Source organism: Oncorhynchus keta, chromosome 34, assembly GCF_023373465.1.
Source record: "Oncorhynchus keta strain PuntledgeMale-10-30-2019 chromosome 34, Oket_V2, whole genome shotgun sequence".
Lineage (NCBI taxonomy): Eukaryota > Metazoa > Chordata > Actinopteri > Salmoniformes > Salmonidae > Oncorhynchus > Oncorhynchus keta.
This window is the reverse complement of record NC_068454.1, coordinates 38045202-38071915: the sequence shown is the minus strand read 5'-3', so window position 1 is coordinate 38071915 and position 26714 is coordinate 38045202. Positions and strand designations below refer to the sequence as shown.

The window sequence follows — 26714 nt, the reverse complement described above, 5'->3', positions numbered from 1 at the left end:
TGAGCATTTCACTTCATTTGTAAATAAAACTAGTAAAGTATGATCACATTTACAGTACCAGTCAAAGGTTGACACCTACTCATTCCAGGGTTTTTCTATATTTATTTGACTATTTCCTACATTGTAGAATAATAGTGAAGACATCAGAACTATGAAATAACAGTTGGAATCAGAGAACAGACTAGCAGCTGTCCACACAAACATACTTTTGGGTCATGTAGTATCAATATTTAAAGTTTCAACTGCTAGGGAAGAAAAAAAAGAAGAAATAAGCTGCTACTGGTCATACTCAATTTCACAGGCACATATAGGACTTGTCACGTTACTACGGTAACTTCCCGCACTTAAAGGGGCAGGTGAATTTCTCTCATCTGTAATATTTTTGTGAAGACTTCCGTCACAAAATGTATGAAATTAAATATACCACATTACTTCTTACTAGTAGTACATTTATGGTTTTAGGAATATTACAATGCATGCTCATCTGCTTTTGTGTTTTGTTGGTGTAATTGCAACAAAAAACTATATTTGGGTTGTTAAAATCTGAGTGGGTGGTAGATTAAATATATATAATTATAGGCCATGATAGCTTTCACCTGGTAAGTCTCATGCAAAGAGCAGGTGTTCTTAATGTTTTGTATACTCCAAAAGTAGTTTAGTGCCCCAAAATGTAGTATTTCTTATATATAGGACAGACACTAAAGTAAAACTGAGTTGAACTATTTTGCAGATATGAAAAGATTATAAAAAAATATATATATATTAAAAAAAAGTCCCAGTTAATGCTACAAAACCAACTTTAAGGTTTTAAAAATAGGTTATATTTGACTCAATTCCATGATGTAGAGTAAGGCATTGTTGGCAGAATAGATGGATGCAGTTCAATGCATGATGAATATAATTCACCAATACATTTCCTGGTAGTCCCAAAAATATTGCTCTCAGGTTGTAACTCACAGCTGGCCTGGTACATTGTTTGCAACCTCCACCCATTCAGGATTAGGGCTGGGCGATATGAACAAAATATCAGTATTAGATTTTTTTGAATAAATACTCAATATATACTTTGAGTAGTTCATGACCCTAGGGTGGCAATACAAATAAGTTCTTTCAAAATGGGGCTTCAATACAACTCTAAACAAAAATACATTTCTGTACTTCTATCATCATTTCACACTGTGCCACAAAGCATGATACGAGCCAAAATAAATCTAGACCTAGTTAATTGGTGAACTGGTGGAATCATGGAAATTATGATTAACCTAATTCTATAGTTGGAAACAGTGGAAAGCACCTAGAATAAATTGTCTGACGTGAATAAGTCAGTGAGGAATTATTGACAGAGTAAGAACCAGTGTTGGTCAGTGTTTCCAGGTGACCCTAATTAGATGTTACATGTTCTCTTACTTCATGTAGCTAGTTAGGTGAATGAATATGTTGGCGATTACTCTCTGATAAGCCGGTTTGTGCAGTGGTATCTTATCTAGGCCTACATCAGAATCGGTACCAGGCTGTATTAGCCAACTAGCTGTGTTTGCTTTGACTCTTAGTACATTTAGCAAGCTAGCTATTAGCCTCAGCAGCTAAAAAAAATATATTGTCGCAAAACCTTGCTAATAAAAGAAACTAGCAAATAGTAAGATGCACAAACGAATAGTGCAATTATAGAAACGCTTGTGGAAAGCAGCATGTCACCAACATTGTTGCATCCATCGACCCATGCAGAGTGAACGGCAAGAAAGTGCTTGGTCCAACAACTGCTCTCTCCTTGAGTGACAGGGGGCAGGGCTTGTTGAGGTTAGTGGCATTCAGCAGCAGGGAGAGATGAGTCAAATATAAAACAGAGTAAACTATCACATAAATCCCTTTCTGTGTTTACAAACGAGGGAGATGTGCGCAAGTTGGTGGCAGAACACCAGTTCTTATTGAACGCCAGCAACAGAAAATCTGTGCGTGACGTCAGTGTGTGGTGTACTGGAAAAGGGTCTATTTAACAAACCAAACATAGAGTTTTTACTTTATCTTCTATAACAGTGTTTCCTAACTGGTCTGTGCATCAATACCGGTATACAGTAAAATATAGCATACCACCCAGCCCTGTTCAGGTTACACCGTTTTAGTTTATGACTCAATATTCTGGACAAAAATGGATGAAACTAAGGCTGGGAATGTCAATACAATCATCTGTGGATCTATTGGGGCGGTAAGCAAATTGAAGTGGGTCTAGTGTCAGGTAAAGTGGAGGTGATATAATCCTCAACTAGCTTCTCAAAGCACTTCATGATGACAGAAGTGAGTGCGATGGGGCGACAGTCATTTAGTTCAGTTACCTTTGCTTTCTTGGGTACAGGAACAATGGTGGACATCTTGAAGCAAGTGGGGACAGCAGACGGATGTTCGTAAACACTCCAGCCAGCTGGTCTGCGCATGCTCAGAGAACACAGCTAGGGATGACGTCTGGGCCGGCAGCCTTGTGAGGGTTAACACGCTTAAATGTCTTAATAATAATAATAATAATAATAATATCGGCCACGGAGAATGAGAGCCCACAGAGTGCTCCGGAGCGGGCGTGTCGATGACACAGTGTTATCCTCAAAGTGGGCGAAGGTGTTTAAGCTTGTCCGGGAGCAAGACTGTCCGCGACGTGGCTGGTTTTCGCTTTGTAATCTGACTGCCTGGAGTCCCTGCCACATACGTCTCATGTCTGAGCCGGTAAATTGCAACTCCACTGTCTCTGTAATGACATTTTGCCTGTGATTGTCTACGAAGGGCATAACTGCACTGTTTGTATTCTACCCAGTCACCTTGCCGTGGTTAAATGTAGTGGTTGGCGCTTTCAGTTTTGCAAGAATGCTGCCATCTATCCACAGTTTTTGGTTTGGGTGGGTTTTAATAGCCAGTGGGAACCACCCGCCCTATACACTTCCTGATGAACTCAGTCACCGTGCACGTCAATGTTATTCTCGAAGGCAACTCGGAACATATCCCAGTCTGCGTGATCAAATCTTTAAACAATCCAATTGGTCAGACCAGTATAGCATAGACCTTAACACAGGTAATTCCTGTTTGGGTTTCTGCCTATAGGAAGGGAGGAGCAGAATGGAGTCATGATCTGATTGCTAAAGGGAGGGCGTTGTAGCCATCCCGGAAGTGAAAGTAACACATGTTTTTGAAGCGCAAGTACTACAGGCAATGTCTTGATAGAACTTTGGGAGTGTTTTCCTGAAATTTGCTTTGTTAGCCTTGTGACTAGGGGGCAGTATTTTCATTTTTGGAAAAATAACGTTCCCGTAGTAAACGGGATATTTTGTCAGGATAAGATGCTAGAATATGCATATAATTGACAGCTTAGGATAGAAAACTCTAAAGCTTCCAAAACTGTAAAAATATTGTCTGAGTATAACAGAACTGATGTTGCAGGCGAAAGCCTGAGAAATCCAATCCGGAAGTGCCTCATGTTTTGAAAGCGCTGCGTTCCAATGCGTCCCTATTGAGCAGTGAATGGGTTATCAACCAGATTACTCTTTCTCTTTATGTTGAAGAATACCCATAAGCAGCTACATTGCGCAAGTGGTCACCTGATGGCTCCCATAGTGACTCTCGCGTAAATTACAGGAGGTAGCCATTATTCCAATCGGTCCTACTGAAAATCAAATTGTCCCGACGGATATATTATCAAATAGATATTTGAAAAACACCTTGATGATTGATTATAAACAACGTTTGCCATGTTTCTGTCGATATTATGGAGCCAATTTGGAATATTTTTCGGCGTTTTCGTGACTGCAATTTCCAGGCGATTTCTCAGCCAAAACATGAAGAACAAACGGAGCTATTTCACCTACAAAAATAACATTTTTGGAATAAAGGACCATTTGCTATCTAACTGGGAGTCTCGTGAGTGAAAACATCCGAAGCGCAAAGGTGAACGATTTAATTTGATTGCTTTTCTGTTTTTCTGATTTTCGAGACCAAGTTACCTGCTGCTAGCTGGACAAAATGCTATGCTAGGCTATCGATAAACTTACACAAATGCTTGTCTAGCTTTGGCTGTAAAGCATATTTTGAAAATTATGACAGGGTGATTAACAAAAGGCTAAGCTGTGTCTCAATATATTTCATTTGTGATTTTCATGAATAGGAATATTTTCTAGGAATATTAATGTCCGTTGTGTTATGCAAATAAGTGTCAGTCGATGATTACGCTCCCGCATGAGGGATGGGTAGTCACTAGAGGTTAAAGCCCCGAGCTACAATAAATTGTGGCCGCAGGATGTGTGGTTTCCAGTTGACACAAAGTCCAGTGTAGTTCCTTGAAGGCCGTGGTCATATTGGCTTGAGGGGGAATATACACGGCTGTTATTATAACATAAGAGAATTTGGGAGGTAATACAGTCGTCACTTGATTGTGAGGTACTATTGTAAAGTGGCTGTTCCACTGGATGCCATAAGGTGAATGCACCAATTTGTAAGTCGCTCTGGATAAGAGCGTCTGCTAAATGACTTAAATGTAATGTAAATGTAGGTATTCTAGGTCGGGTAAACAAAAGGACGTGAGATCCCTGTACGTTATCACAATCACACCATGAGTAGTTAATCATACACCTCCACCTTTCTTCTTCCCGGAGAGTTCTTTTTTCCCATCTGTTCAATGTACTGAGAACCCTGTATGGACAGGCACAGTATAAGGAGAGTCATGATTCCATAAACCAGTATGTTACAGTCCCAGGATAGACATCAGGGAGCTGAGCTCATCTACTTTACTGTCCAGGGACTGAACATTAGCAAGTAATATACACTCTGAAGCGCTGGATGAAGTCCACGCCGAATACCTCTTCCCGCCGGCAGCGTCTTGGAGCAGCCTCTGGGATAAGTTTGATTACCAGTTGTGCATTTGGTTTGCTAATTTAGTAGCTAGTTAGCCATCTAGCGGAATAGTTTGCTTCATCCAAAATGATGCATTTGCTTGGTAACAGCAGAGACTACCCTGCTGGATCATGAGTGGTGACGCACCGATATCACATTTTTGTCCGATACCGATATTTTCCTTGCAAAAAAAATAACAGATATTTAACATTTTGGCGGCCTTAAGCATTCTAGTACAGTTAAATAGTTAACACCACACACACATGGACACAGCGGTCTACGGCACTGTATCACAGTGCAAGAGGCGTCACTACAGTCCCTGGTTCGAATCCAGGCTCTATCACAGCAAACATGCACAGCATGACAGTATTCCCAGAGAATTCTTTCAGAACAGAAAGCTCAGGAAAAAGTGCTTCGACAGTGGAAGTCAGTCAGCTAGAAGGCATTGATGTCATTTTATAAAAGTTGATAAGCAGAAATAAGGGAGTACTCTCACATAGTAGTATATGTGAGTTTCTCTTTCAAACAATCCCCTGGCCTTGTACACAGCTAATAGCTAACATTATCCAAAGCAAGCAACCCTATCAGTAGCTAGCTAAGTAACAGCACAGATTAAAAATTATCAGGTCTACTGGACATCTTACTGTAGAAATGATTGTTGAAAACAAGTCTAGGTTGGAACTAGAGGTTGACCGATTATGATTTTTCTCAACACTGATACCGATTATTGGAGGACCAAAAAAAGCCGATAAAAATTAAATCTGCCGACTAATCTGTAAAATGTATTTGTAATAATGACAATTCAACAATACTGAATGAACACTTATTTTAACTTAATATAATACAATCAAATCAATTTAGCCTCAAATAAATAAACATGTTCAATTTGGTTTAAATAATGCAAAAACAAAGTGTTGGAGAAGAAAGTAAAAGTCCAATATGTGCCATGTAAAAAAGCTAACGTTTCAGTTCCTTGCTCAGAACATATGAAAGCTGGTGGTTCCTTTTCACATGAGTCTTCAATATTCCCAAGTAAGAAGTTTTAGGTTATTACAGGAATTATAGGACTCTCTCTGTCTATACCATTTGTATTTCATATACCTTTGACTATTGGATGTTCTTATAGGCACTATACTATTGCCAGTGTAACAGTATAGCTTCAGTTCCTCTCCTCGCCCCGAACCAGGAACACGTCGACAACAGCCACCCTCGAAGCATCGTTATCCATCGCTCCACAAAAGCCGTGGCCCTTGCAGAGCAAGGGGAATAACTACTCCAAGTCTCAGAGCGAGTGACGTTTGAAACGCTATTAGCGCGCACCCCACTAACTAGCTAGCCATTTCACATCGGTTCCACCAGCCTAATCTCAGGAGTTGATAGGCTTGAAGTTATAAACAGCGCAATGCTTCAAGCATTGCGAAGAGCTGCAGGCTAACGCACAAAAGTGCTGTTTGAATGAATGCTTACGAGCCTGGTGCTGCCTACCACCGCTCAGTCAGACTGCTCTATCAAATCATAGACTTAATTATTACAGAACACACAGAAATACGCACCTTAGGTCATTAATATGGTCAAATCCGGAAACGATAATTTCCAAAATAAAATGTTTATTCTTTCAGTGAAATACAGAACCGTTACGTATTTTATCTAACATCCATAAGTCTAAATATTATCCATAAATCTAAACACAATTTCCCTAGTTTAATATTGCCTGCTAACATGAATTTATTTTTACTAAATACGCAGGTTTAAAAATATATACTTCTATGTATCGATTTTAAGAAAGGCATTGATGTTCATGGTTAGGTACATTCGTGCAACGATTATGCTTTTCGCAAATGCGCCTTTGTTAAATCATCCCCGTTTGGCGAAGTTGGCTGCCTTTGTTAGGAAGAAATAGTCACAGTTCACAACGAGCCATGCGGCCTAAACTGCTGCATATACCCCGATTCTGTGGCACAGAACGCAAGAAAAGTGACACAATTTCCCTAGTTAAAAGAAATTCATGTTAGCAGGCAATATTAAGTAAATATGCAGGTTTAAAAATATATACTTGTGTATTCATTTTAAGAAAGGCGTTGACGTTTATGGTTAGGTACACATTGGTGCAACGACGGTGCTTTTTTTGCGAAAGCGCTTGTTAAATCACCAGTTTGCAAAGTAGGCTATGATTCAATGTTAAATTAACAGGCACCACATCGATTATATGCAACGCAGGAAGCTATATAAACTAGTAATATTATCAACCATGTGTGGTTAACTAGTGATTATGTTAAGATTGCTTGTTTTTTTATAAGATACGTTTAACTTCTCTAGGGTAGGGGGCACTATTTTCACCTCTGGATGAAAAGTGTGCCAAAAGTAAACTGTCGCACGTACCCTAGAGGTTAATGCTAGTTAGCACCTTACCGTGGCTCCTTGCTGCACTCGCATAACAGGTAGTCAGCCTGCCACGCAGTCTCCTCGTGGAGTGCAATGTAATCGGCCATAGTCGGTGTCCAAAAATGCTGATTACCGATTGTTATGAAAACTTGAAATAGGCCCTAATTAACTCTGCCATTCCGATTAATCGGTCGACCTCTAGTTGGAACCGTTGCTGTTAAAATACAAGTAATCATTTTTATTCTGAACTGGAATAAACAGATTGCTTCAAAAAGTCAAAAATCTCCTTTCAAACAGTTCTGGGTTGCTCATCTACAGCAGGAAGCAGTCTCCTGCCTAACTGAGAAAGCAGTAGATGTTCTGGACCTGTTTGGCCCCAAATGCCTGTCAATCAGGGTTCTCAACTCTGGATTACTTAAACATGTAGGATTACTTAAACACACACACACAGTCTCAATGCTGAGCATGAGTGTACACTCAATGCTGAGTGTTACACTGTCAGAAACTGAGCCCAGAATAGACCTTGTTGAAACACCTCTAATTAGGACTGTGTGTGTGTGTGTGTGTGTGTGTGTGAACGGTCTACATCCGTGTGATTGAAATTAAAAAATATATTTTAAAACAATTTAACTAGGCAAGTCAGTTAAAAACAAATCATTATTTACAATGACGGCCTGCCCTGGACGACACTGGGATAATTGTGTACATCCCTATTAGACTTCCAAACACGGCCAGAGGTGATACAGCCTGGATCAGTTTATTCCAATTCAGAATACATTTTTAAAAAGGGGTTATTTTAACAGCAACAGCTCCAACCTAGACTTGACAATCATTTCTATAGTAAGATGTACATTAGGCCTGATCATTTCTCATCTGTACTGTTACTTAGTGCAACCCTATCAAAAAGCCTGCGTGTCTGTTCTGTTATCAGTTTGTTCCTTCAGAATGAAAATTATTTGTTTAATTTTAAACCGCAACATTTCCAACAGACAGATATGTAAGAGTTTTTAAAATGGAGGAAAATAAACATTACGAGCTATTTATATGGCCATTTCATTTCATTGTTATTTGTTTGTCGATATGCATTAAACAAATGCAATAAGGGCAATGTAATGTACCAATATTTACATATAGTTGCATATGTTCTTAAACTTGGGTCCCAGGAAAAACACAGAATTTCTAATTCGGGTCCCAGGCTAAAAAAGGTTTAAGAACCCTTGATCAAAAGTCACACTGTTGCTACCGCCTGTAAAAACTCAGTCCAGTTCAAAGTGAATGATGACGGGCCCTTGTGGCAAATGGCTTATTTGCATAAAGGCCTACTGTAGCTCTGGTTGGCTATGGCACACCGGTCTGTGTAGACTCCCATCCTGGACAAGGCCAATGTTTAGGTTTTATTTACTCCATTGTCTATTAATTGTCCAAACGCACGGTCTGCTTTTCCACTAGATTGCTATAGAATTTTCACATTTACAGACTGTTTGGGAATGACAGTATGAAAACAACCAATTATGTACTCGCTTGTCAGGTAACGTAAAACAGTTGTCATTCTTCCTGGGGGTTAAAAGGAGTCCTAAAATTCCAAATCAAACAACAAAATTATGTTCTTAGTAACAGTTTAGACTCTTAAGGATTAACTGCGAGGTAACGTCGGGATTGACTAGGAATCCTGAAGACCTTCAGAATATGCTTGTATTCCTCAGGACTGATCTTCCCCAACCATAAAAGGTTGCATAGAATCTGTTAAGGCATTATCAAAGGGCTATCCACTTGGTTAAAACTAAAGGATGTGATAAAGCAAAACTAATGAGGATTGTTCCCTTGTCACGCACAAAACAGCTGAAAGCAATTTCCTGAAGTCTGAAATGTTTAATAGGCAAAATGTCTGGTTACGTCATGTCTGAACAGAGAAAGGGAGATGTAATGTCCTAAATTTATACTCACGATAACATTTTACAAAACACTAAAACAGCTTAATCCCAGTACATGGGATTACATGACCACATTCTGCATGGTGAGTGTTCAAGGCAAACATGACACTAGGTGCTCTATATCAAGACACTTGTGTAATATATAAGTATGTGGATAGCCCTTCAAATTAGTGGATTAGGCCATTTCAGCCACATCCGTTGCAGACAGGTGTATAAAATCAAGCACACAGCCATACAATCTCCATAGACAAACATTGGCAGTAGAATGGCATTACTGAACAGCTCAGTGACTTTCAACGTAGCAGTCATACGATGCCACCTTTCCAACAAGTTAGTTCGTCAAATTTCTACTCTGCTAGAGCTGCTCTGGTCAATTGTAAGTGCCGTTATTGTGAAGTCAAAATGTCTAGGAGCAACAACGGCTCATTCGCAAAGTGATAAGCCACAAGCTCACAGAACGAAACTAGAGGTCGATTTTTCAACACATATACCGATTATTGGAGGACCAAAAAAGCCCATTACCTATTTTTTTTTTTTTTTTTAAACGGCCGATTCTTTATTTATTTGTAATCATGACAATTACAACAATACTGAATGAACACTTATTTTAACTTAATATAATACATCAATAAAATCAATTAATTCTTAAGCCCACCCGACACGCCCCATCTAGCCATCTGGAAATGCAAATGCTCTACGCTAAATGCTAATAGCACTCGTTAAAACTCAAACGTTCATTAAAACACACATGCAGGGTACTGAATTAAAGCTACACTCGTGAATCCAGCCAACGAGTCAGATTTTTAAAATGCCTTTCGGCGAAAGCATGAGAAGCTATTATCTGATAGCATGCAACACCCCAAAATACCTGAAGGGGACGTAAACAAAATAATTAGCATAGCCGGCGCTACACAAAACGCAGAAATAAAATATAAAACATTCATTACCTTTGACGAGCTTCTTTGTTGGCACTCCTAGATGTCCCATAAACATCACTATTGGGTATTTTTTTTCGATTAAAATCGGTCCATATATACCCTAAATATCGATCTATGAAAAGTGTGTGATCCAGGAAAAAAAAAAAAGTTTTAAAACGCAACGTCATTTTTTAAAATTAAAAAAGTCGACGATAAACTTTCACAAAACACTTTGAAATACTTTTGTAATCCAACTTTAGGTATTAGTAAACGTAAATAATCTATCAAATTGATCACGGGGCGATGTCTATTCAATAGCTCCACGTCTTCAAATCATGGTCGAAAATTTATCCTCCAAAACATCCTGTCGGAGACCGGAAGGAATGGGCTCTCTTACTCGTTTGACCAAGAAACAAAGCCCAGGCAATTGACAAGACTGGCGACATCGTGTGGAAGCTGTAGGACTTGCAATCTCAGCCCCATGTAATTTGCTTTCCCATAGACAATACATGCAAGGGGTGCATGGATATTTTTCCCAGTTATCGGTGATCAGTTTCTCTTGCGTTTTTCGATGAAACACACGCTCTGTTATAGTCACAGCCGTGATTTAACCAGTTTTAGAAACGTCAGAGTGTTTTCTATCCACACGTACTAATCATATGCATATACTATATTCCTGGCATGAGTAGCAGGACGCTGAAATGTTGCGCGATTTTTAACAGAATGTTCGAAAAAGTAAGGGGTAACCTTAAGAGGTTTTAATTAAGCCTCAAGTAAATAATGAAACATGTTCAATTTGGTTTAAATAATGTGAAAGTAAAAGTCCAATATGTGCTATGTAAGAAAGCTAACAGTTCCTTGCTCAGAACATGAGAACATATGAAAGCTGGTAGTTCTTTTTAACATGAGTCTTCAATATTCCCAGGTAAGAAGTTTTAGGTATTATAGGACCATTTCCCTCTATACCATTTGTATTTCATCAACCTTTGACTATTAGATGTTCTTATAGCCAGTTTAGTATTGCCAGTGTAACAGTATAGCTTCCGTCCCTCTCCTCGCTCCTCCCTGGGTTCGAACCAGCAACACAACGACAACAGCCATCGTCGAAGCAGCGTTACCCATGCAGAGCAAGGGGATCAACTACTAGAAGGCTCAGAATGAGTGACGTTTGAAACGCTATTAGCACGTGTTAACTAGCTAGCCATTTCACTTCGGTTACACCAGCCTCATCTCGGGAATTAAACAGTGCAGTGCTTGACGCACAACGAAGAGCTGCTGGCAAAACGCAAAGAAAGTGCTGTTTGAATGAATGTTTACGCGCCTGCTTCTGCCTACCACCGCTCAGTCAGATACTTAGATACTTGTATTCTCAGTCAGGTTATATGCAACGCAGGACACGCTAGATAATATCTAGTAATATCATCAACCATGTGTAGTTAACTAGTGATTATGATTGTTTTTTATAAGATAAGTTTAATGCTAGCTAGCAACTTACCATGGCTTACTGCATTCGTGTAACACTCCTTGTAGAGTGCAACAAGAGAGCGACAGGTCGTTATTGCATTGGATTAGTTAACTGTAAAGATGCAAGATTGGATCCCCCGAGCTGACAAGGTGAAACTGTCGTTCTGCCCCTGAACAAGGCAGTTAACCCACCGTTCCTAGGCAGTCATTGAAAATAAGAATGTGTTCTTAACTGACTTGCCTAGTTAAAAAATATATATATATTATTATTATTTTTTTTTAAATTGGCAAAATCGGCACACAAAAATTCAGATTTCCAATTGTTATGAAAATTTCAAATCTAAACAAAACCACCTAAAAGTAATCTTTCCTCAGTTGCAACACTCACTACAGAGTTCCAAACTGCCTCTGGAAGCAACGTCAGCACAATAACTGTTCGTAGGGAGCTTTATGAAATGGGTTTCCATGGTCGAGCAGCCACACACAAGCCTATGCTCACCATGCGCAATGCCAAGCGTCAGCTGGAGTGATGTAAAGCTCGCCGTCATTGGACTCTGGAGCAGTGGAAACACATTCTCTGGAGTGATGAGCCACGCTTCACCATCTGGCAGGCCAACGGACAAATCTGGGTTTGGCGGATTCCAGGAGAACGCTACCTGCCCCAATGCAGTGCCAACTGTCAAGTTTGGTGGAGAAGGAATAATGGTCTGGAGCTGTTGTTCATAGTTCAGGCTAGGCCCCTTAATCTTAAAGCTACAGCATACAATGGCATTCTTTTGACGATTCTGTGCTTCCTACTTTGTGGGAACAGTTTGGGGAAGGCCCTTCAGCATGACAATGCCCCGGTGTACAACGTGAGGTCCATACATAAATGGTTTGAGATAGTCATTTACATTTAAGTCATTTAGCAGACGCTCTTATCCAGAGCGACTTACAAATTGAATGAACTTGACTGGCCTGCACAGATTCCTGACCTCAACCCTGTCGAACACCTTAGGGATGAATTGGAACTCCGACTGGGAGCCAGGCCTAATCGACCAACATCAGTGCCCGACCTCAGTAATGCTCGTGGCTGAATGGAAGCAAGTCCCCACAGCAATGTTCCAACATCTAGTGGAAAGCCTTCCCAGAAGAGTAGAGACTGTTAAAGCAGCAAAATGTAGGGACCAACATATTAATGCCCATGATTTTAGAACGAGACAGTCAACAAGCAGCTATCCACATACTTTTGGGTCATGTAGTGTATGAGTTTCGATAATACCCTATGCTAGATCTTTATCATTTCACATATAAACAAGGATTTAAACTAGTAGACTACATCCTAGACAGAGAATAGGATTGGACTGTCTCCCTAAAGCCTAAAGGCCTCTGGGAGACAGCTGACATAGCCTTGCTCTAACAAGCGCTCCATTTTGTATCAACAAAGGGCTAGGAGGTCTCTTAACACCTGTTCAGTCAGTGCATCATGTCTGCTGCAACACTTCCTCTGTCAGAGCACAGATAGGACTAATACCAGAGAGACACTGATTATTTACATATATCTTACCAAATGCAATGACGGTCAAAAGTGAATCTACATCTCGGGTACTGCCATAAATCTTCTGAATTCTGCTCAACTATCCAGTAAAGTTAAAGACAGGGTGGAGGAAACGCCTAAATCAAAGCCAAAGCTCTAGATGTATATCCTTTACAGACATCAGGTCTCCTCAGAGCAGTCAGTGTGTCCAGTACAAGCCCCTTTACTCTGGCCAGTACAGTTCATGGTGGTTTCCCACCAGCTTGTGGTTTACAGCACCCACAGACAAGACGACACAGTTCCTCCACCTTGTCTAATATGAGCCTGGAGAACAATGCAGGCCTGTCTCCAAGACAATTCCCACAAGTGTAGTAGGCCCAAGGGACCTGGGCCTGGCTGTTTCACTTGGCTTTCACAAGTGCACCAACGTATCAGAGCTGGAATAGAGAAAAAAAAAAACATGCATCAAATTCTTCTCTGGCAGTTCTCTTAAAATCAAACACCCTTACATCAACTAAACTACAAAATACATTGTTCTGAAGAAAAACAAATGTCTGCGAGAGCTAGACTGTCTAAAACTAGGCCAGATAATGTTTCCCTACATTGATCGCTCATTAGTGCTACTGTTTTTAAAAGTGCTGCCACCAGTGACATGGCAATTGTAATTTGTTCCCTGTACTGGCTTCACATCAAAATCCAAAAGAACCATCTGGCTACCCATCGTTTCAATCCACTTTCCTCACCTACAATTTCAAATTCCCCTGAGAAACGGAACACTCCTGTTCATCTTACAAAAATGTCCACTGCAAGAAAAATATTTCATTGCCAGGGCATAAAAATATTTCATTGCCAGGGCATAGCCTAATTGTATAGCTCATATCATATACGTGCTACCATTCTATGACCTCAACTACCCTGTAATCTATATTAGAGTTTGCTTTTCATCTGCAGTCTGTGGATGCTGCAATACCAGATGCAGGCAGTCTCTCTAAAGTGAAATACGCAAAAGAAAGAAAAAGACAACACCCTGGGGACAAAGGATCAGATACCACAGCAGGTTCCAAGACACCCAAGATGGATGCCCCTTAAGCTCATTTGTAGAGTAGAGGTGAAATAAATGTGGTGCACTTGGGCTCTAGGGAATCAATGTACAAACCCAGGACAGTGCAACAATGTTATGCAGCTCCTTTTGGCAAGATGAATTTGATTTAATATAATTGTATGTAACAGCTGCCCAAGTGAAACTTGTGGAATAAGGTATTTTGTATGTTTCACCAATACTGTAATAAGCAGCAGATATGCACAACAATAACATTATAGTTGATCAAAAGTAGAAAAGTTGAAAGAATGTGACAAAATGAAAAGACAGCCATCATTTACAATACAGCCTAACAAAAACAAGAGGTTAAGGTGATGGGGAGTACGGTAATGTTATGGCTTGCCAGTAGATATTTCAGTGCAACATGAAGTAACTTGAGAAATGTCATGTAAGGATGATGTAACACAGTAAATAATACTCGACTTAAATGCCAGATATCTACTTCAGATCTCGGTTGTCATGTCACTTTCATTTCCTTATGATGGTCTGAAGAACCAGGCTACTAGACACGGCTCTCACTTTACAGCAGCATCTCAGTGTATACTCTCATATGCACCACCATTAACTTGGTAGTAAACAAAACAAAAACTATGGTTATCTTAAAATAAAAGCATAATCTTGCGTTGAGCGCACTTGGATCTACAGTCGTTTTCATATTTAAAAAAGCCAGGAAAGCATGGAGTGTAAGCCCTCTCTCTCTCTTTGGCAAGGAGGGATGATTTCCTAGACATTCTGCATAAATAAGTAGCCAATACATTCCAAGCAACCAAATTCAAGCCCCTGCACAAGCCAGTGGTTGAACCCTTAGAATGCTGTGGATGTCATTTGAGCTCCATGCTGTGCAACATAGTGTCCACCTGTTGACAGACAGACACTTGGACAGTCATTCAAAAATTAATTTGGCATAAGACTAGGCCTATAGTTTAGATTCAGATCAAAATAGGTGGCACAATTTGTATAAAGCCACCAGAAAATGTATTCTGGGTTACAATACTTTGACAACTCAACTATAGGATGCAGTTAATCTACTCATATTTCAACACTAAATGTTTTCCCATGCATGTAGGTCTTAATGTCTAATTAGGTAGTGAACATAGTAAGTTTAGTACGCATTAGACAATTGTACTACTTTGATGCAGTTTAGTCTACTTTCTTCACATCAGTGGTCCTTCTGTAGCACAGTTGGTAGAGCATGGCGCTTGTAACGCCAGGGTAGTGGGTTCGATTCCCGGGACCACCCATACGTAGAATGTATGCACACATGACTGTAAGTCGCTTTGGATAAAAGCGTCTGCTAAATGGCATATATTATTATTTATTCTATACTAAGGGGTACTGTGCTCAGTATTTTTTGGGTTACAAACTAAAAAAATATAGCCATCTAAAGAATGTTACCAACTAGCACAATGTCAAGAAATCAGTTAATCACTGCTGACAGAATTTGCTCTAAATACATTACATGACCAAAAGTATGTGGACACCGGGTCATCAAACATCTCATTCCAAAATTCTGGGCATTAATATCGAGTTGGTCCCCCCTTTGCTGCTATATAACAGCCTCCACTCTTCTGAAAGGCTTTCCACTAGATGTTGGAAGATTGCTGCGGGAACCTGCTTCCATTTAGGCACGAGCATTAGTGAGGTTGGGCACTGATGTTGGGCAATTAGGCCACGCTCGCAGTCGGCGTTTCAATTCATCCCAAAGATGTTTGATGGGGTTGAGGTCAGGGCTCTGCAGCCCAGTCCTTCCACACTGATCTCGACAAACCATTTCTGCACGTACCTCGCCTCGCTTTGTGCACGGGGGCATTGTCATGCTGAAACAGGAAAAGGCCTTCCCCAAACTGTTGCCACAAAGTTGGAAGCACAGAATCGTCTAGATTGTAATAGCGTAGCCCTAACCATGAAAAACCATCCCCAGACCATTATTCCTCCTCCACCAAACTTTACCATTGGCACAATGGATTGGGGCAGTTAGCGTTCTCCTGGCATCTGCCAAACCCAGATTGGTCCGTTGGCTGCCAGATGGTAAAGCATGCTTTTTCACTCCAGAGAACGTGTTTCCACTGCTCCAGAGTCTAATTGCAGGGGGGGTTGAATTTAGAAGACACTTAGTTAAAATTGTATAATTTTTCTCCACAAAGGTATCCAAGCATGTACACTGCCATCTTGTCCATTTCATATCTTCTCTCATTGAGACAGGTGGGTGTCCACCCCAAAGTGCTACATATCATCGCACTCACCTGTCTGGATCAATGAGAAAAGATTTGAAAATAGACATTATTGTGGCACATTGGCAGCCCAGTCTACTTTCCACATCATTTAACACCTGATTTACTTAACAAAACACACATCAATAGGTAGTCCAGGTAGGTCATGACATGGCACAAGGGGGCTTTCTTTGTTCTCCATTTCTCCTTAAGCAAAGGGGAGGCTGATGACATAACGTCCCATAAAACCAAATCCACGAATGCCCTATTCCTTGAAGTTGGCAGTTGTGCCTAAAAAACAAACATTTTTTTACCCTTTCGTGTGTGTAGTTTCCTGTATTTATCCTTGGGATATCGCTCTTCAACAGGAAATGTTCAAAAACGCACTGGAGGATGTCTTTAAGGTCGTCAAATGATCCGTGCTAGGCCAAACAGTACCTAACATGTAATGGCTAATGAGCATCACATTAGCCCGCTACATCTAGACTTCTGTCGGAAGTAATACACTGCCCAATTACAAACTATTGCCACCGTCCTGTCCACGCAAGCCATTGAAAATACCACGGTGTGCCCTCATTAGCATAGTAATAGTTGGATACCTAATTTAGTCAAGGAGTGCAATACAATTATGATTATAATCCCTAGTTTCTGAATCTGATATGGTAAATTGTACATTGGGTTTCCACAGCACAGTGTACCTAGCTGGTTACTGCAATAAAAAGGTGTCATCCCGACTTCGTGTCAAAGGAAAAGAGGGTCGCCAGACATGCATTAGCTAGCTATCGATATGTTGAGATATACATTTGAAAATAATTTCATACAGTCCACAGAATTCCGTTTAGATCTGGCAATACTGAATCCATAGGTCCATGTCATCTCTCGACCCTGATTTAAATCTGACATATTAGCTTGCTGTCTAGCAAATACAACATTCAACAACCGATAATAGCTAGCTAGCTAACGCTGTCAACGTAGCTAGCCGGTGGAGACAGCTAGCTAGCAGTATGTAGTTATTAAACTACCTAGCTATATTAGCTGGATAGCAAATTCTCTAGTGCTGATAACTTAGGCTACATCAGTTCTGTAGTCAGTTAGCCAACTAGCTAACTACTCCACTTCAGCATGTAAACATCTACAATCTTCACTTATATTGCAAACAAAGAACAAATGTATCAGTAGTTTAGGTAATGTGGCTAACGTTAACTAGCTAACGTTCCTCATGTGTTATTTCTCATGGACATTTGCAAACACCACCAGCAAACACTCGTCTGTAGTGGCTAGCTAGCAGGCTGCTGCACACCATGGCTTCGGTGTTACTCAGTTGCAATTCATTTCAAGATGACTCTTAACACGTACCACAAAACGACACACAAAACATGTAACTAGCAAATACTTTTGTTTCAATAATATTATTTTTACCTCCCTTGGCCTTCACCACTGCCGTGATATGTTGCTGAGAAAGGGACGTGGAGATCTGGGACCAAGATGGCGTCCCCTCCAAACTTCCACTGTTACTTTGGACACTCATCAAGCTACTTTTTGAAACGACAAAGCAAACAAACACCGCTGTCAGTGGCAGTGAAATCTTGTGATTTAAAAAAAATCCTGGCAATATTTAGACATTTGTCCAGCTACCATCGGTAACCTCACAAAATGTTGGAATGTAACATTTTTGGACACAACCCACCTTAAGACCTCTGCGGTGGATCTTTAAGTTCCCTTTGTAAAATGAACTTAATAAGATACCTTACATCAAACGTCACGCATCGTGTGCAAACATTATCGCGAGGTTCATGCTCCTAGGCAAAAATGTCACTAGTGAAAAAGCCATCCAAATTGTGTGGAATAGAATATAGTCATTTATATACTGTATTATCAGTGTACATTTAATTTAGAAATGGATACAGCAGTATATAGACATGCACACACATGATACAATATGTAATACAAACATAGCCGCGTGAAGTAGGGGTGCTGCAGCACCCCTTGAAAAATCTTGAAGCAAAGAATATGTATATATAGCTCGTCTGTATATGCACTGGGCCTTTACTAGTCCTGTATTAGCGGACTTATATATAACCATCTATAACAGGAATCATCTACTAGATTCAGCTATTTTTTTCTTGAGCGGATGGTCAGGGGGCTGGAACATAATTACAAATCATTTCTAGACTGCAATCATTTTGTTATATTGTTTTTAAATTAACCTTTATTTAACTAGGCAATAAATCAAATCAAATGTATTTATATAGCCCTTCGTACATCAGCTGATATCTCAAAGTGCTGTACAGAAACCCAGCCTAAAACCTCAAACAGCAAGCAATGCAGGTGTAGAAGCACGGTGGCTAGGAAAAACTCCCTAGAAAGGCCAAAACCTAGGAAGAAACCTAGAGAGGAACCAGGCTATGTGGGGTGGCCAGTCCTCTTCTGGCTGTGCCAGGTGAAGATTATAACAGAACATGGCCAAGATGTTCAAATGTTCATAAATGACCAGCATGGTCGAATAATAATAAGGCAGAACAGTTGAAACTGGAGCAGCAGCACGGTCAGGTGGACTAGGGACAGCAAGGAGTCATCATGTCAGGTAGTCCTGGGGCATGGTCCTAGGGCTCAGGTCCTCCGAGAGAGAGAAAGAAAGAGAGAATTAGAGAGAGCATATGTGGGGTGGCCAGTCCTCTTCTGGCTGTGCCGGGTGGAGATTATAACAGAACATGGCCAAGATGTTCAAATGTTCATAAATGACCAGCATGGTCGAATAATAATAAGGCAGAACAGTTGAAACTGGAGCAGCAGCACGGCCAGGTGGACTGGGGACAGCAAGGAGTCATCATGTCAGGTAGTCCTGGGGCATGGTCCTAGGGCTCAGGTCCTCCGAGAGAGAGAAAGAAAGAGAGAAGGAGAGAATTAGAGAACGCACACTTAGATTCACACAGGACACCGAATAGGACAGGAGAAGTACTCCAGATATAACAAACTGACCCTAGCCCCCGACACATAAACTACTGCAGCATAAATACTGGAGGCTGAGACAATAAGCCCTGACATATATAATATTTTGCTAAAACAATAATTTTGCACCTTGCTAACATTGCTATGATATCACATATATCGCTCTATTATGCGTGGGAATAATTTGGAACATTTTTCCAAAATTAAATCACTTGGGGCCTTCTGGGTGGCGCAGTGGTCTAGGGCACTGCATCACAGTGCTAGCTGTGCCACCAGAGACTCTGGGTTCGCAGCCAGGCTCTGTCGCAGCCGGCCACAACCGGGAGGCCCGTGGGGCGACGCACAATTGGTCTAGTGTCATCCGGGTTAGGGAGGGCTTGGCCGGTAAGGATATCCTTGTCTCATCGCGCACTAGCGACTCCTGTGGCAGGCCGGGCGCAGTGCACGCTAACCAGGACACCAGGTGCACGGTGTGTGGCTTGGTTGGGTTGTGTTTCGGAGGACGCATGGCTTTTGAGTTTTGTCTCTCCCGAGCCCGTACGGGAGTTGTAGCGATGAGACAAGATAATAACTACTAACAATTGGATACCACGAAAAGGGCGTAAAATACACCAAAAAAACAGCCACTAAATAAATCACTTGGAGCTGATTTGCTGGTGTTCTTAAATGTCCAACATTATTTTTTTTAATTAAAAACTTGGGGGGTCAAATAAAATCCCCCACAGTCCGAATTTGAGTATCTGTTATAAAAGTATAAATGAGGTCCCAAGCACTTTTAGCACTATGAAATACCTAAAAAAAAAATTTTTTACCTAGAGTTAGAAAATAAGCAAACATAAAAGCACACAATAATAGCCACTGAATCATTTTTATTCAAACAGTTTACTGCTAAACAAACAAGAAACCTCTCATCCAGAGGCGGCACAGTGGCCGGGGACATTAATGCAGGGAAACTGTTTCACCTAATTTCTACCAGCATGGTAAAAGTGCAACCAGAAGAAAAAAACCTCTAGACCACCTTTACTCCACACACAGAGATGCATGCAAAGCTCTCCCTCACCCTCCATTAGGCAAATCTGACCATAATTATATCCTCCTGATTCCTGCTTACAAGCAAATACTAAAGGAGGAAGCACAAACCGGAATATGTTCTGGGATTCTTCCGATGACATTGAGGAGGACATCAGTCACTGGCTTCATAAATAAGTGCATCGATGACATCATCTCCACAGTGACCATACGTACATACCCAAACCAGAAGCCATGGATTACAGGCAACATCCGCACTGAGCTAAAGGGTAAAACTGCCACTTTCAAGGAGCGGGACTCTAACCCAGACGCTTATAAGAAATCCCGCTATACCCTCCGACAAACCATTGAACAGGCAAAACGTCAAAACAGGACTAAGACTGAATAATACTACACCGGCTCCGACCCTTGTCGGTTGTGACAGGGCTTGCTTGCAAACTAATACAGACAACAAAAGGGAAGCACAGCCGCGAGCTGCACAGTGACACAAGCCTACCAGACAAGCTAAATTACTTCTCGAGGTAACCAACACTGAAGCATGCATGAGAGCATCAGCTGTTCCAGGTGACCATGTGATCACGCTCTCCATAGCCGATGTGAGCAAGACCTTTAAACAGGTCAACATTCACAAGGCCGTGGGGCCAGACGGATTACCAGGATGTATACTCCAAGCATGCGCTGACTATCTGGCAAGTGTCTTCACTGATATTTTCAACCTGTCCCTGACTGAGTCTGTAATACCAACATGTTTCAAGCAGACCACCATAGTCCCTGTGCCCAAGAAAGCCCCCCAGCACTCGTATTGGTAGCCATGAATTGCTTTCAAAGGCTGATTATGGCTCACAACAACACCAACATCCTGGAAACCTTAGACCCACTCCAATTCGCATACAGCCCCAACAGATCCACAGATGACGCAATCTCAATTACACTCCACACTTCCCTTTCCCACCTGGACAAAAGGAACACCTACAGTTTAAGTCGGAAGTTAACATACACCTTAGCCAAATACATTTAAACTCAGTTTTTCACAATTACTGACATTTAATCCTAGTAAAGATGCCCTGTCTTAGGTCAGTTAGGATCACCACTTTATTTTAAGGATGTGAAATGTCAGAATAATAGTAGAGAGAATGATTTATTTCAGCTTTTATTTCTTTCATCACTTTCCCAGTGGGTCAGAAGTTTACATACACTCAATTAGTATTTGGTAGCATTGCCTTTAAATTGTTTAACATGGGTCAAACATTTTGGGTAGCCTTCCACAAGCTTCCCACAATAAGTTGGGTGAATTTTGGCCCATTCCCCCCGACAGAGCTGGTGTAACTGAGTCAGGTTTGTAGGCCTCCTTGCTCGTACACACTTTTTCAGTTCTGCCCATAAATGTTCTATATGATTGAGTTCAGGGCTTTGTGATGGCCACTCCAATACCTTTACTTTGTTGTCACTTAGCCATTTTGCCACAGCTTTGGAAGTATGCTTGGGGTCATTGTCCATTTGGAAGACCCATTTGCGACAAAGCTTTAACTTCCTGACTGATGTCTTGAGATGTTGCTTCAATATATCCACATAATTTTCCATCCTCATGATTCCTTCTATTTTGTGAAGTACACCAGGCCCTCCTGCAGCAAAGCACCCCCACAACATGATGCTGCCACCCCCATGCTTCAAAGTTGGGATGGTGTTCTTTGGGCTTGCAAGCCCCCCCTTTTTCCTCCAAACATCACAATGGTCATTATGGCCAAACAGTTATATTTTTGTTTCATCAGAGCATAGGACGTTTCTTCAAAAAGTAGGATCTATGTCCCCATGTGCAGTTGCAAACCGTAGTCTGGCTTTTTTTATGGATGTTTTGGAGCAGTGGCTTCTTCCTTGCTGAGTGGCCTTTCAGGTTATGTCGATATCAAATCAAATGTATTTATATAGGCCTTCTTACATCAGCTGATATATCAAAGTTCTGTAAAGAAACCCAGCCTAAAACCCCAAACAGCAAACAACGCAGGTATAGAAGCAGGGGGTAGGAAAAACTCCCTAGAAAGGCCAAAACTTAGGAAGAAACCTAGAGAGGAACCAGGCTATGACGGGTGGCCAGGACCAATTCGGGAAGATAGGTAGGAGCAAGCCCATGTAATGATATAGGACTTGTTTTACTGTGGATATAGATACTTTTAAAACTTTTTTACCAAAGTACGTTCATCTCTAGGAGACAAAGCGCGTCTCCTTCCTTTATTTAACTCTTTGCAAACTGGAAAACATTTATCCGGAGGCTGCATTCATTGTAGCTGGGGATTTTAACAAAGCCAATCTGAAAACAAGACTCCTAAATTTTATCAGCATATCGATTGCGCAACCAGGGGTGGTAAAACCTTGGATCATTGTTACTCTAACTTCCGCGACGCATATAAGGCCCTGCCCCGCCCCCTTTCGGAAAAGCTGACCACGACTCCATTTTGCTGATCCCTGCCTACAGGCAGAAATTAAAACAAGAGGCTCCCACGCTGAGGTCTGTCCAACGCTGGTCAGACCAAGCTGACTCTACACTCCAAGACTGCTTCCATCACGTGGACTGGGACATGTTTCGTATTGCGTCAGATGGGAATATTGACGAATACGCTGATTCGGTGTGCGAGTTCATTAGAACGTGCGTCGAAGATGTCGTTCCCATAGCAACGATAAAAACATTCCCTAACCAGAAACCGTGGATTGATGGCAGCATTCGAGTGAAACTGAAAGCGCGAACCATTGCTTTTAATCAGGGCAAGGTGTCTGGCAACATGACTGAATACAAACAGTGCAGCTATTCCCTCCGCAAGGCTATTAAACAAGCTAAGCGTCAGTACAGAGACAAAGTGGAATCTCAATTCAACGGCTCAGACACAAGAGGCATGTGGCAGGGTCTACAGTCAATCACGGACTACAAGATGAAATCCAGCCCAGTCACGGACCAGGATGTCTTGCTCCCAGGCAGACTAAATAACTTTTGCCCGCTTTGAGGACAATACAGTGCCACTGACACGGCCTGCAACGGAAACATGCGGTCTCTCCTTCACTGCAGCCGAGGTGAGTAAGACATTTAAACGTGTTAACCCTCGCAAGGCTGCAGGCCCAGACGGCATCCCCAGCCGCGCCCTCAGAGCATGCGCAGACCAGCTGGCCGGTGTGTTTACGGACATATTCAATCAATCCCTATACCAGTCTGCTGTTCCCACATGCTTCAAGAGGGCCACCATTGTTCCTGTTCCCAAGAAAGCTAAGGTAACTGAGCTAAACGACTACCGCCCGTAGCACTCACTTCCGTCATCATGAAGTGCTTTGAGAGACTAGTCAAGGACCATATCACCTCCACCCTACCTGACACCCTAGACCCACTCCAATTTGCTTACCGCCCAAATAGGTCCACAGACGATGCAATCTCAACCACACTGCACACTGCCCTAACCCACCTGGACAAGAGGAATACCTATGTGAGAATGCTGTTCATCGACTACAGCTCGGCATTCAACACCATAGTACCCTCCAAGCTCGTCATCAAGCTCGAGACCCTGGGTCTCGACCCCGCCCTGTGCAACTGGGTACTGGACTTCCTGACGGGCCGCCCCCAGGTGGTGAGGGTAGGCAACAACATCTCCTCCCCGCTGATCCTCAACACGGGGCCCCACAAGGGTGCGTTCTGAGCCCTCTCCTGTACTCCCTGTTCACCCACGACTGCGTGGCCACGCACGCTCCAACTCAATCATCAAGTTTGCGGACGACACAACAGTGGTAGGCTTGATTACCAACAACGACGAGACGGCCTACAGGGAGGAGGTAAGGGCCCTCGGAGTGTGGTGTCAGGAAAATAACCTCACACTCAACGTCAACAAAACTAAGGAGATGATTGTGGACTTCAGGAAACAGCAGAGGGAACACCCCCCTATACACATCGATGGAACAGTAGTGGAGAGGGTAGCTAGTTTTAAGTTCCTCGGCATACACATCACAGACAAACTGAATTGGTCCACTCACACTGACAGCGTCGTGAAGAAGGCACAGCAGCGCCTATTCAACCTCAGGAGGCTGAAGAAATTTGGCTTGTCACCAAAAGCACTCACAAACTTCTACAGATGCACAATCGAGAGCATCCTGGCGGGCTGTATCACCGCCTGGTACGGCAACTGCTCCGCCCTCAACCGTAAGGCTCTCCAGAGGGTAGTGAGGACTGCACAACGCATCACCGGGGCAAACTACCTGCCCTCCAGGACACCTACACCACCCGTTGTTACAGGAAGGCCATAAAGATCATCAAGGACATCAACCACCCGAACCACTGCCTGTTCACCCCGCTATCATCCAGAAGGCGAGGTCAGTACAGGTGCATCAAAGCTGGGACCGAGAGACTGAAAAACAGCTTCTATCTCAAGGCCATCAGACTGTTAAACAGCCACCACTAACAGTGAGTGGCTGCTGCCAACACACTGTCATTGACACTGACCCAACTCCAGCCATTTTAATAATGGGAATTGATGGGAATTATGTAAATATATCACTAGCCACTTTAAACAATGCTACCTTATATAATGTTACTTACCCTACATTATTCATCTCATATGCATATGTATATACTGTACTCTACATCATCGACTGCATCCTTATGTAACACATGTATCACTAGCCACTTTAACTATGCCACTTTGTTTACTTTGTCTACACACTCATCTCATATGTATATACTGTACTCGATACCATCTACTGTATGCTGCTCTGTACCATCACTCATTCATATATCCTTATGTACATATTCCTTATCCCCTTACACTGTGTATAAGACAGTAGTTTTGGAATTGTTAGTTAGATTACTTGTTGGTTATCACTGCATTGTCGGAACTAGAAGCACAAGCATTTCGCTACACTCGCATTTAACATCTGCTAACCATGTGTATGTGACAAATACAATTTGATTTGATTTGATTTGATTTGAGCGGTATGACGGCTGCATTGTCCCATGGGGTTTATACTTGCGTACTATTGTTTGTACAGACGGAACGTTTTCATCTGGATCTTCACAACTAGCTAACTAGCTAACCGCAACCCCGGATGACTACTCCTGGCTAGCGTTTCCATCCACTTAGCTTGAAGCTAGCCCGGCCAGAGCTCCTGTGCTACCACCGAAGCATACTCCTGGGCTACAATATCCTTACCCACGACCGGTCTATCAATGTCACCGCATGAAGAGGCATAAACAGACTTAACCCCATCGCGACGTCCCCCAAAGGCTAACTTTCTAGCCTTTGCTATCTGCTTGCTTGCTAATTCGGCCTGCTAACTGCTAGCTTGTTTAGCCCCGGTCTGCTAACTGCTAGCTTGTTCCGCCCCGGCCTACTAACTGTTAGCTTGTTAGCACAGGCCTGCTAACTGTCTGAATCGCCGTGTCTCCAGCCAGCCCAACCACTCACTGGACCCATATTTACTTTCAATTTCTTTTTGATTTTTAATTTGATTATACCTTCCGGTGCCTCACCCAATGTGATACGGAATCGCTATTATTTTAAATTTTTAGAACACATTCAAGAACCTCCAGAAGCTAACCAGCTAACTAGCTACAAGCTATTTAGTCATTGTTAGCCACTGCTAGCGGCTTTTACCTTCTGCACAGCCAGCCAGTTTTTTTTAGCCTGGATAATACTCGCCAGTCTAGCTTCCCTGTCCCATCCACCGCTGCCCCCTGGACACTGTGATCACTTGGCTACATAGCTGATGCCTGCGATACTGTGATCACTTGGCTACATAGCTGATGTCTGCTGGACTGTCCATTAATCACGGTACTCCATTCTGTTTGTTTATGTTTTATCTGTTGGCCGCACTCAGTCTCTGTGTGTAGTTAATCCGACCCTCTCTGCCTTGTCAACGCGATTTTACCTGCTGTTGTTGTGCTAGCTGATTAGCTATTGTCTCACCTACTGTTTTAGCTAGCTCTCCCATTCAACACCTGTGATTACTGTATGCCTCGCTGTATGTCTCTCTCAAATGTCAATATGCCTTGTATACTGTTGTTCAGGTTAGTTATCGTTGTTTTAGTTTACAATGGAGCCCCTAGTTCCACTCTTCATACCCCTGATACCTCCTTTGTCCCACCTCCCACACATGCGGTGACCTCACCCATTACAACCAGCATGTCCAGAGATGCAACCTCTCTTATCATCACCCAGTGCCTGGGCTTACCTCCGCTGTACCCGCACCCCACCATACCCCTGTCTGCGCATTATGCCCTGAATATATTCTACCATGCCCAGAAATCTGCTCCTTTTATTCTTTGTCCCCAACGCTCTAGGCGACTAGTTTTGATAGCCTTTAGCCGCACCCTCATACTACTCC

At 42.1% G+C, this 26714-nt stretch overlaps 1 protein-coding gene across 3 annotated transcripts in view; it reads right to left on the bottom strand.

Annotated features, from left to right (window-relative positions):
- The window catches only part of tlk1a (tousled-like kinase 1a), a 30046-nt gene extending 11832 nt beyond the window's left edge, over nt 1-18214 (bottom strand). The window contains exons 1-2 of one of the 3 annotated variants that reach the window (XM_035750090.2): nt 18073-18214; nt 17805-17920 (exon numbers count right to left, since the gene is read on the bottom strand). In XM_035750090.2, the coding sequence (XP_035605983.1) occupies nt 17805-17913 (109 nt within the window). In that variant the 5' untranslated portion in view covers nt 17914-17920; nt 18073-18214. Of the gene's footprint in view, nt 1-16699; nt 16723-17804; nt 17921-18072 lie in introns of those variants that run through there. The other 2 variants (XM_035750091.2, XM_035750092.2) reach the window with 2 other exon arrangements.
- Between the last annotated feature and the right edge of the window lie 8500 nt (nt 18215-26714).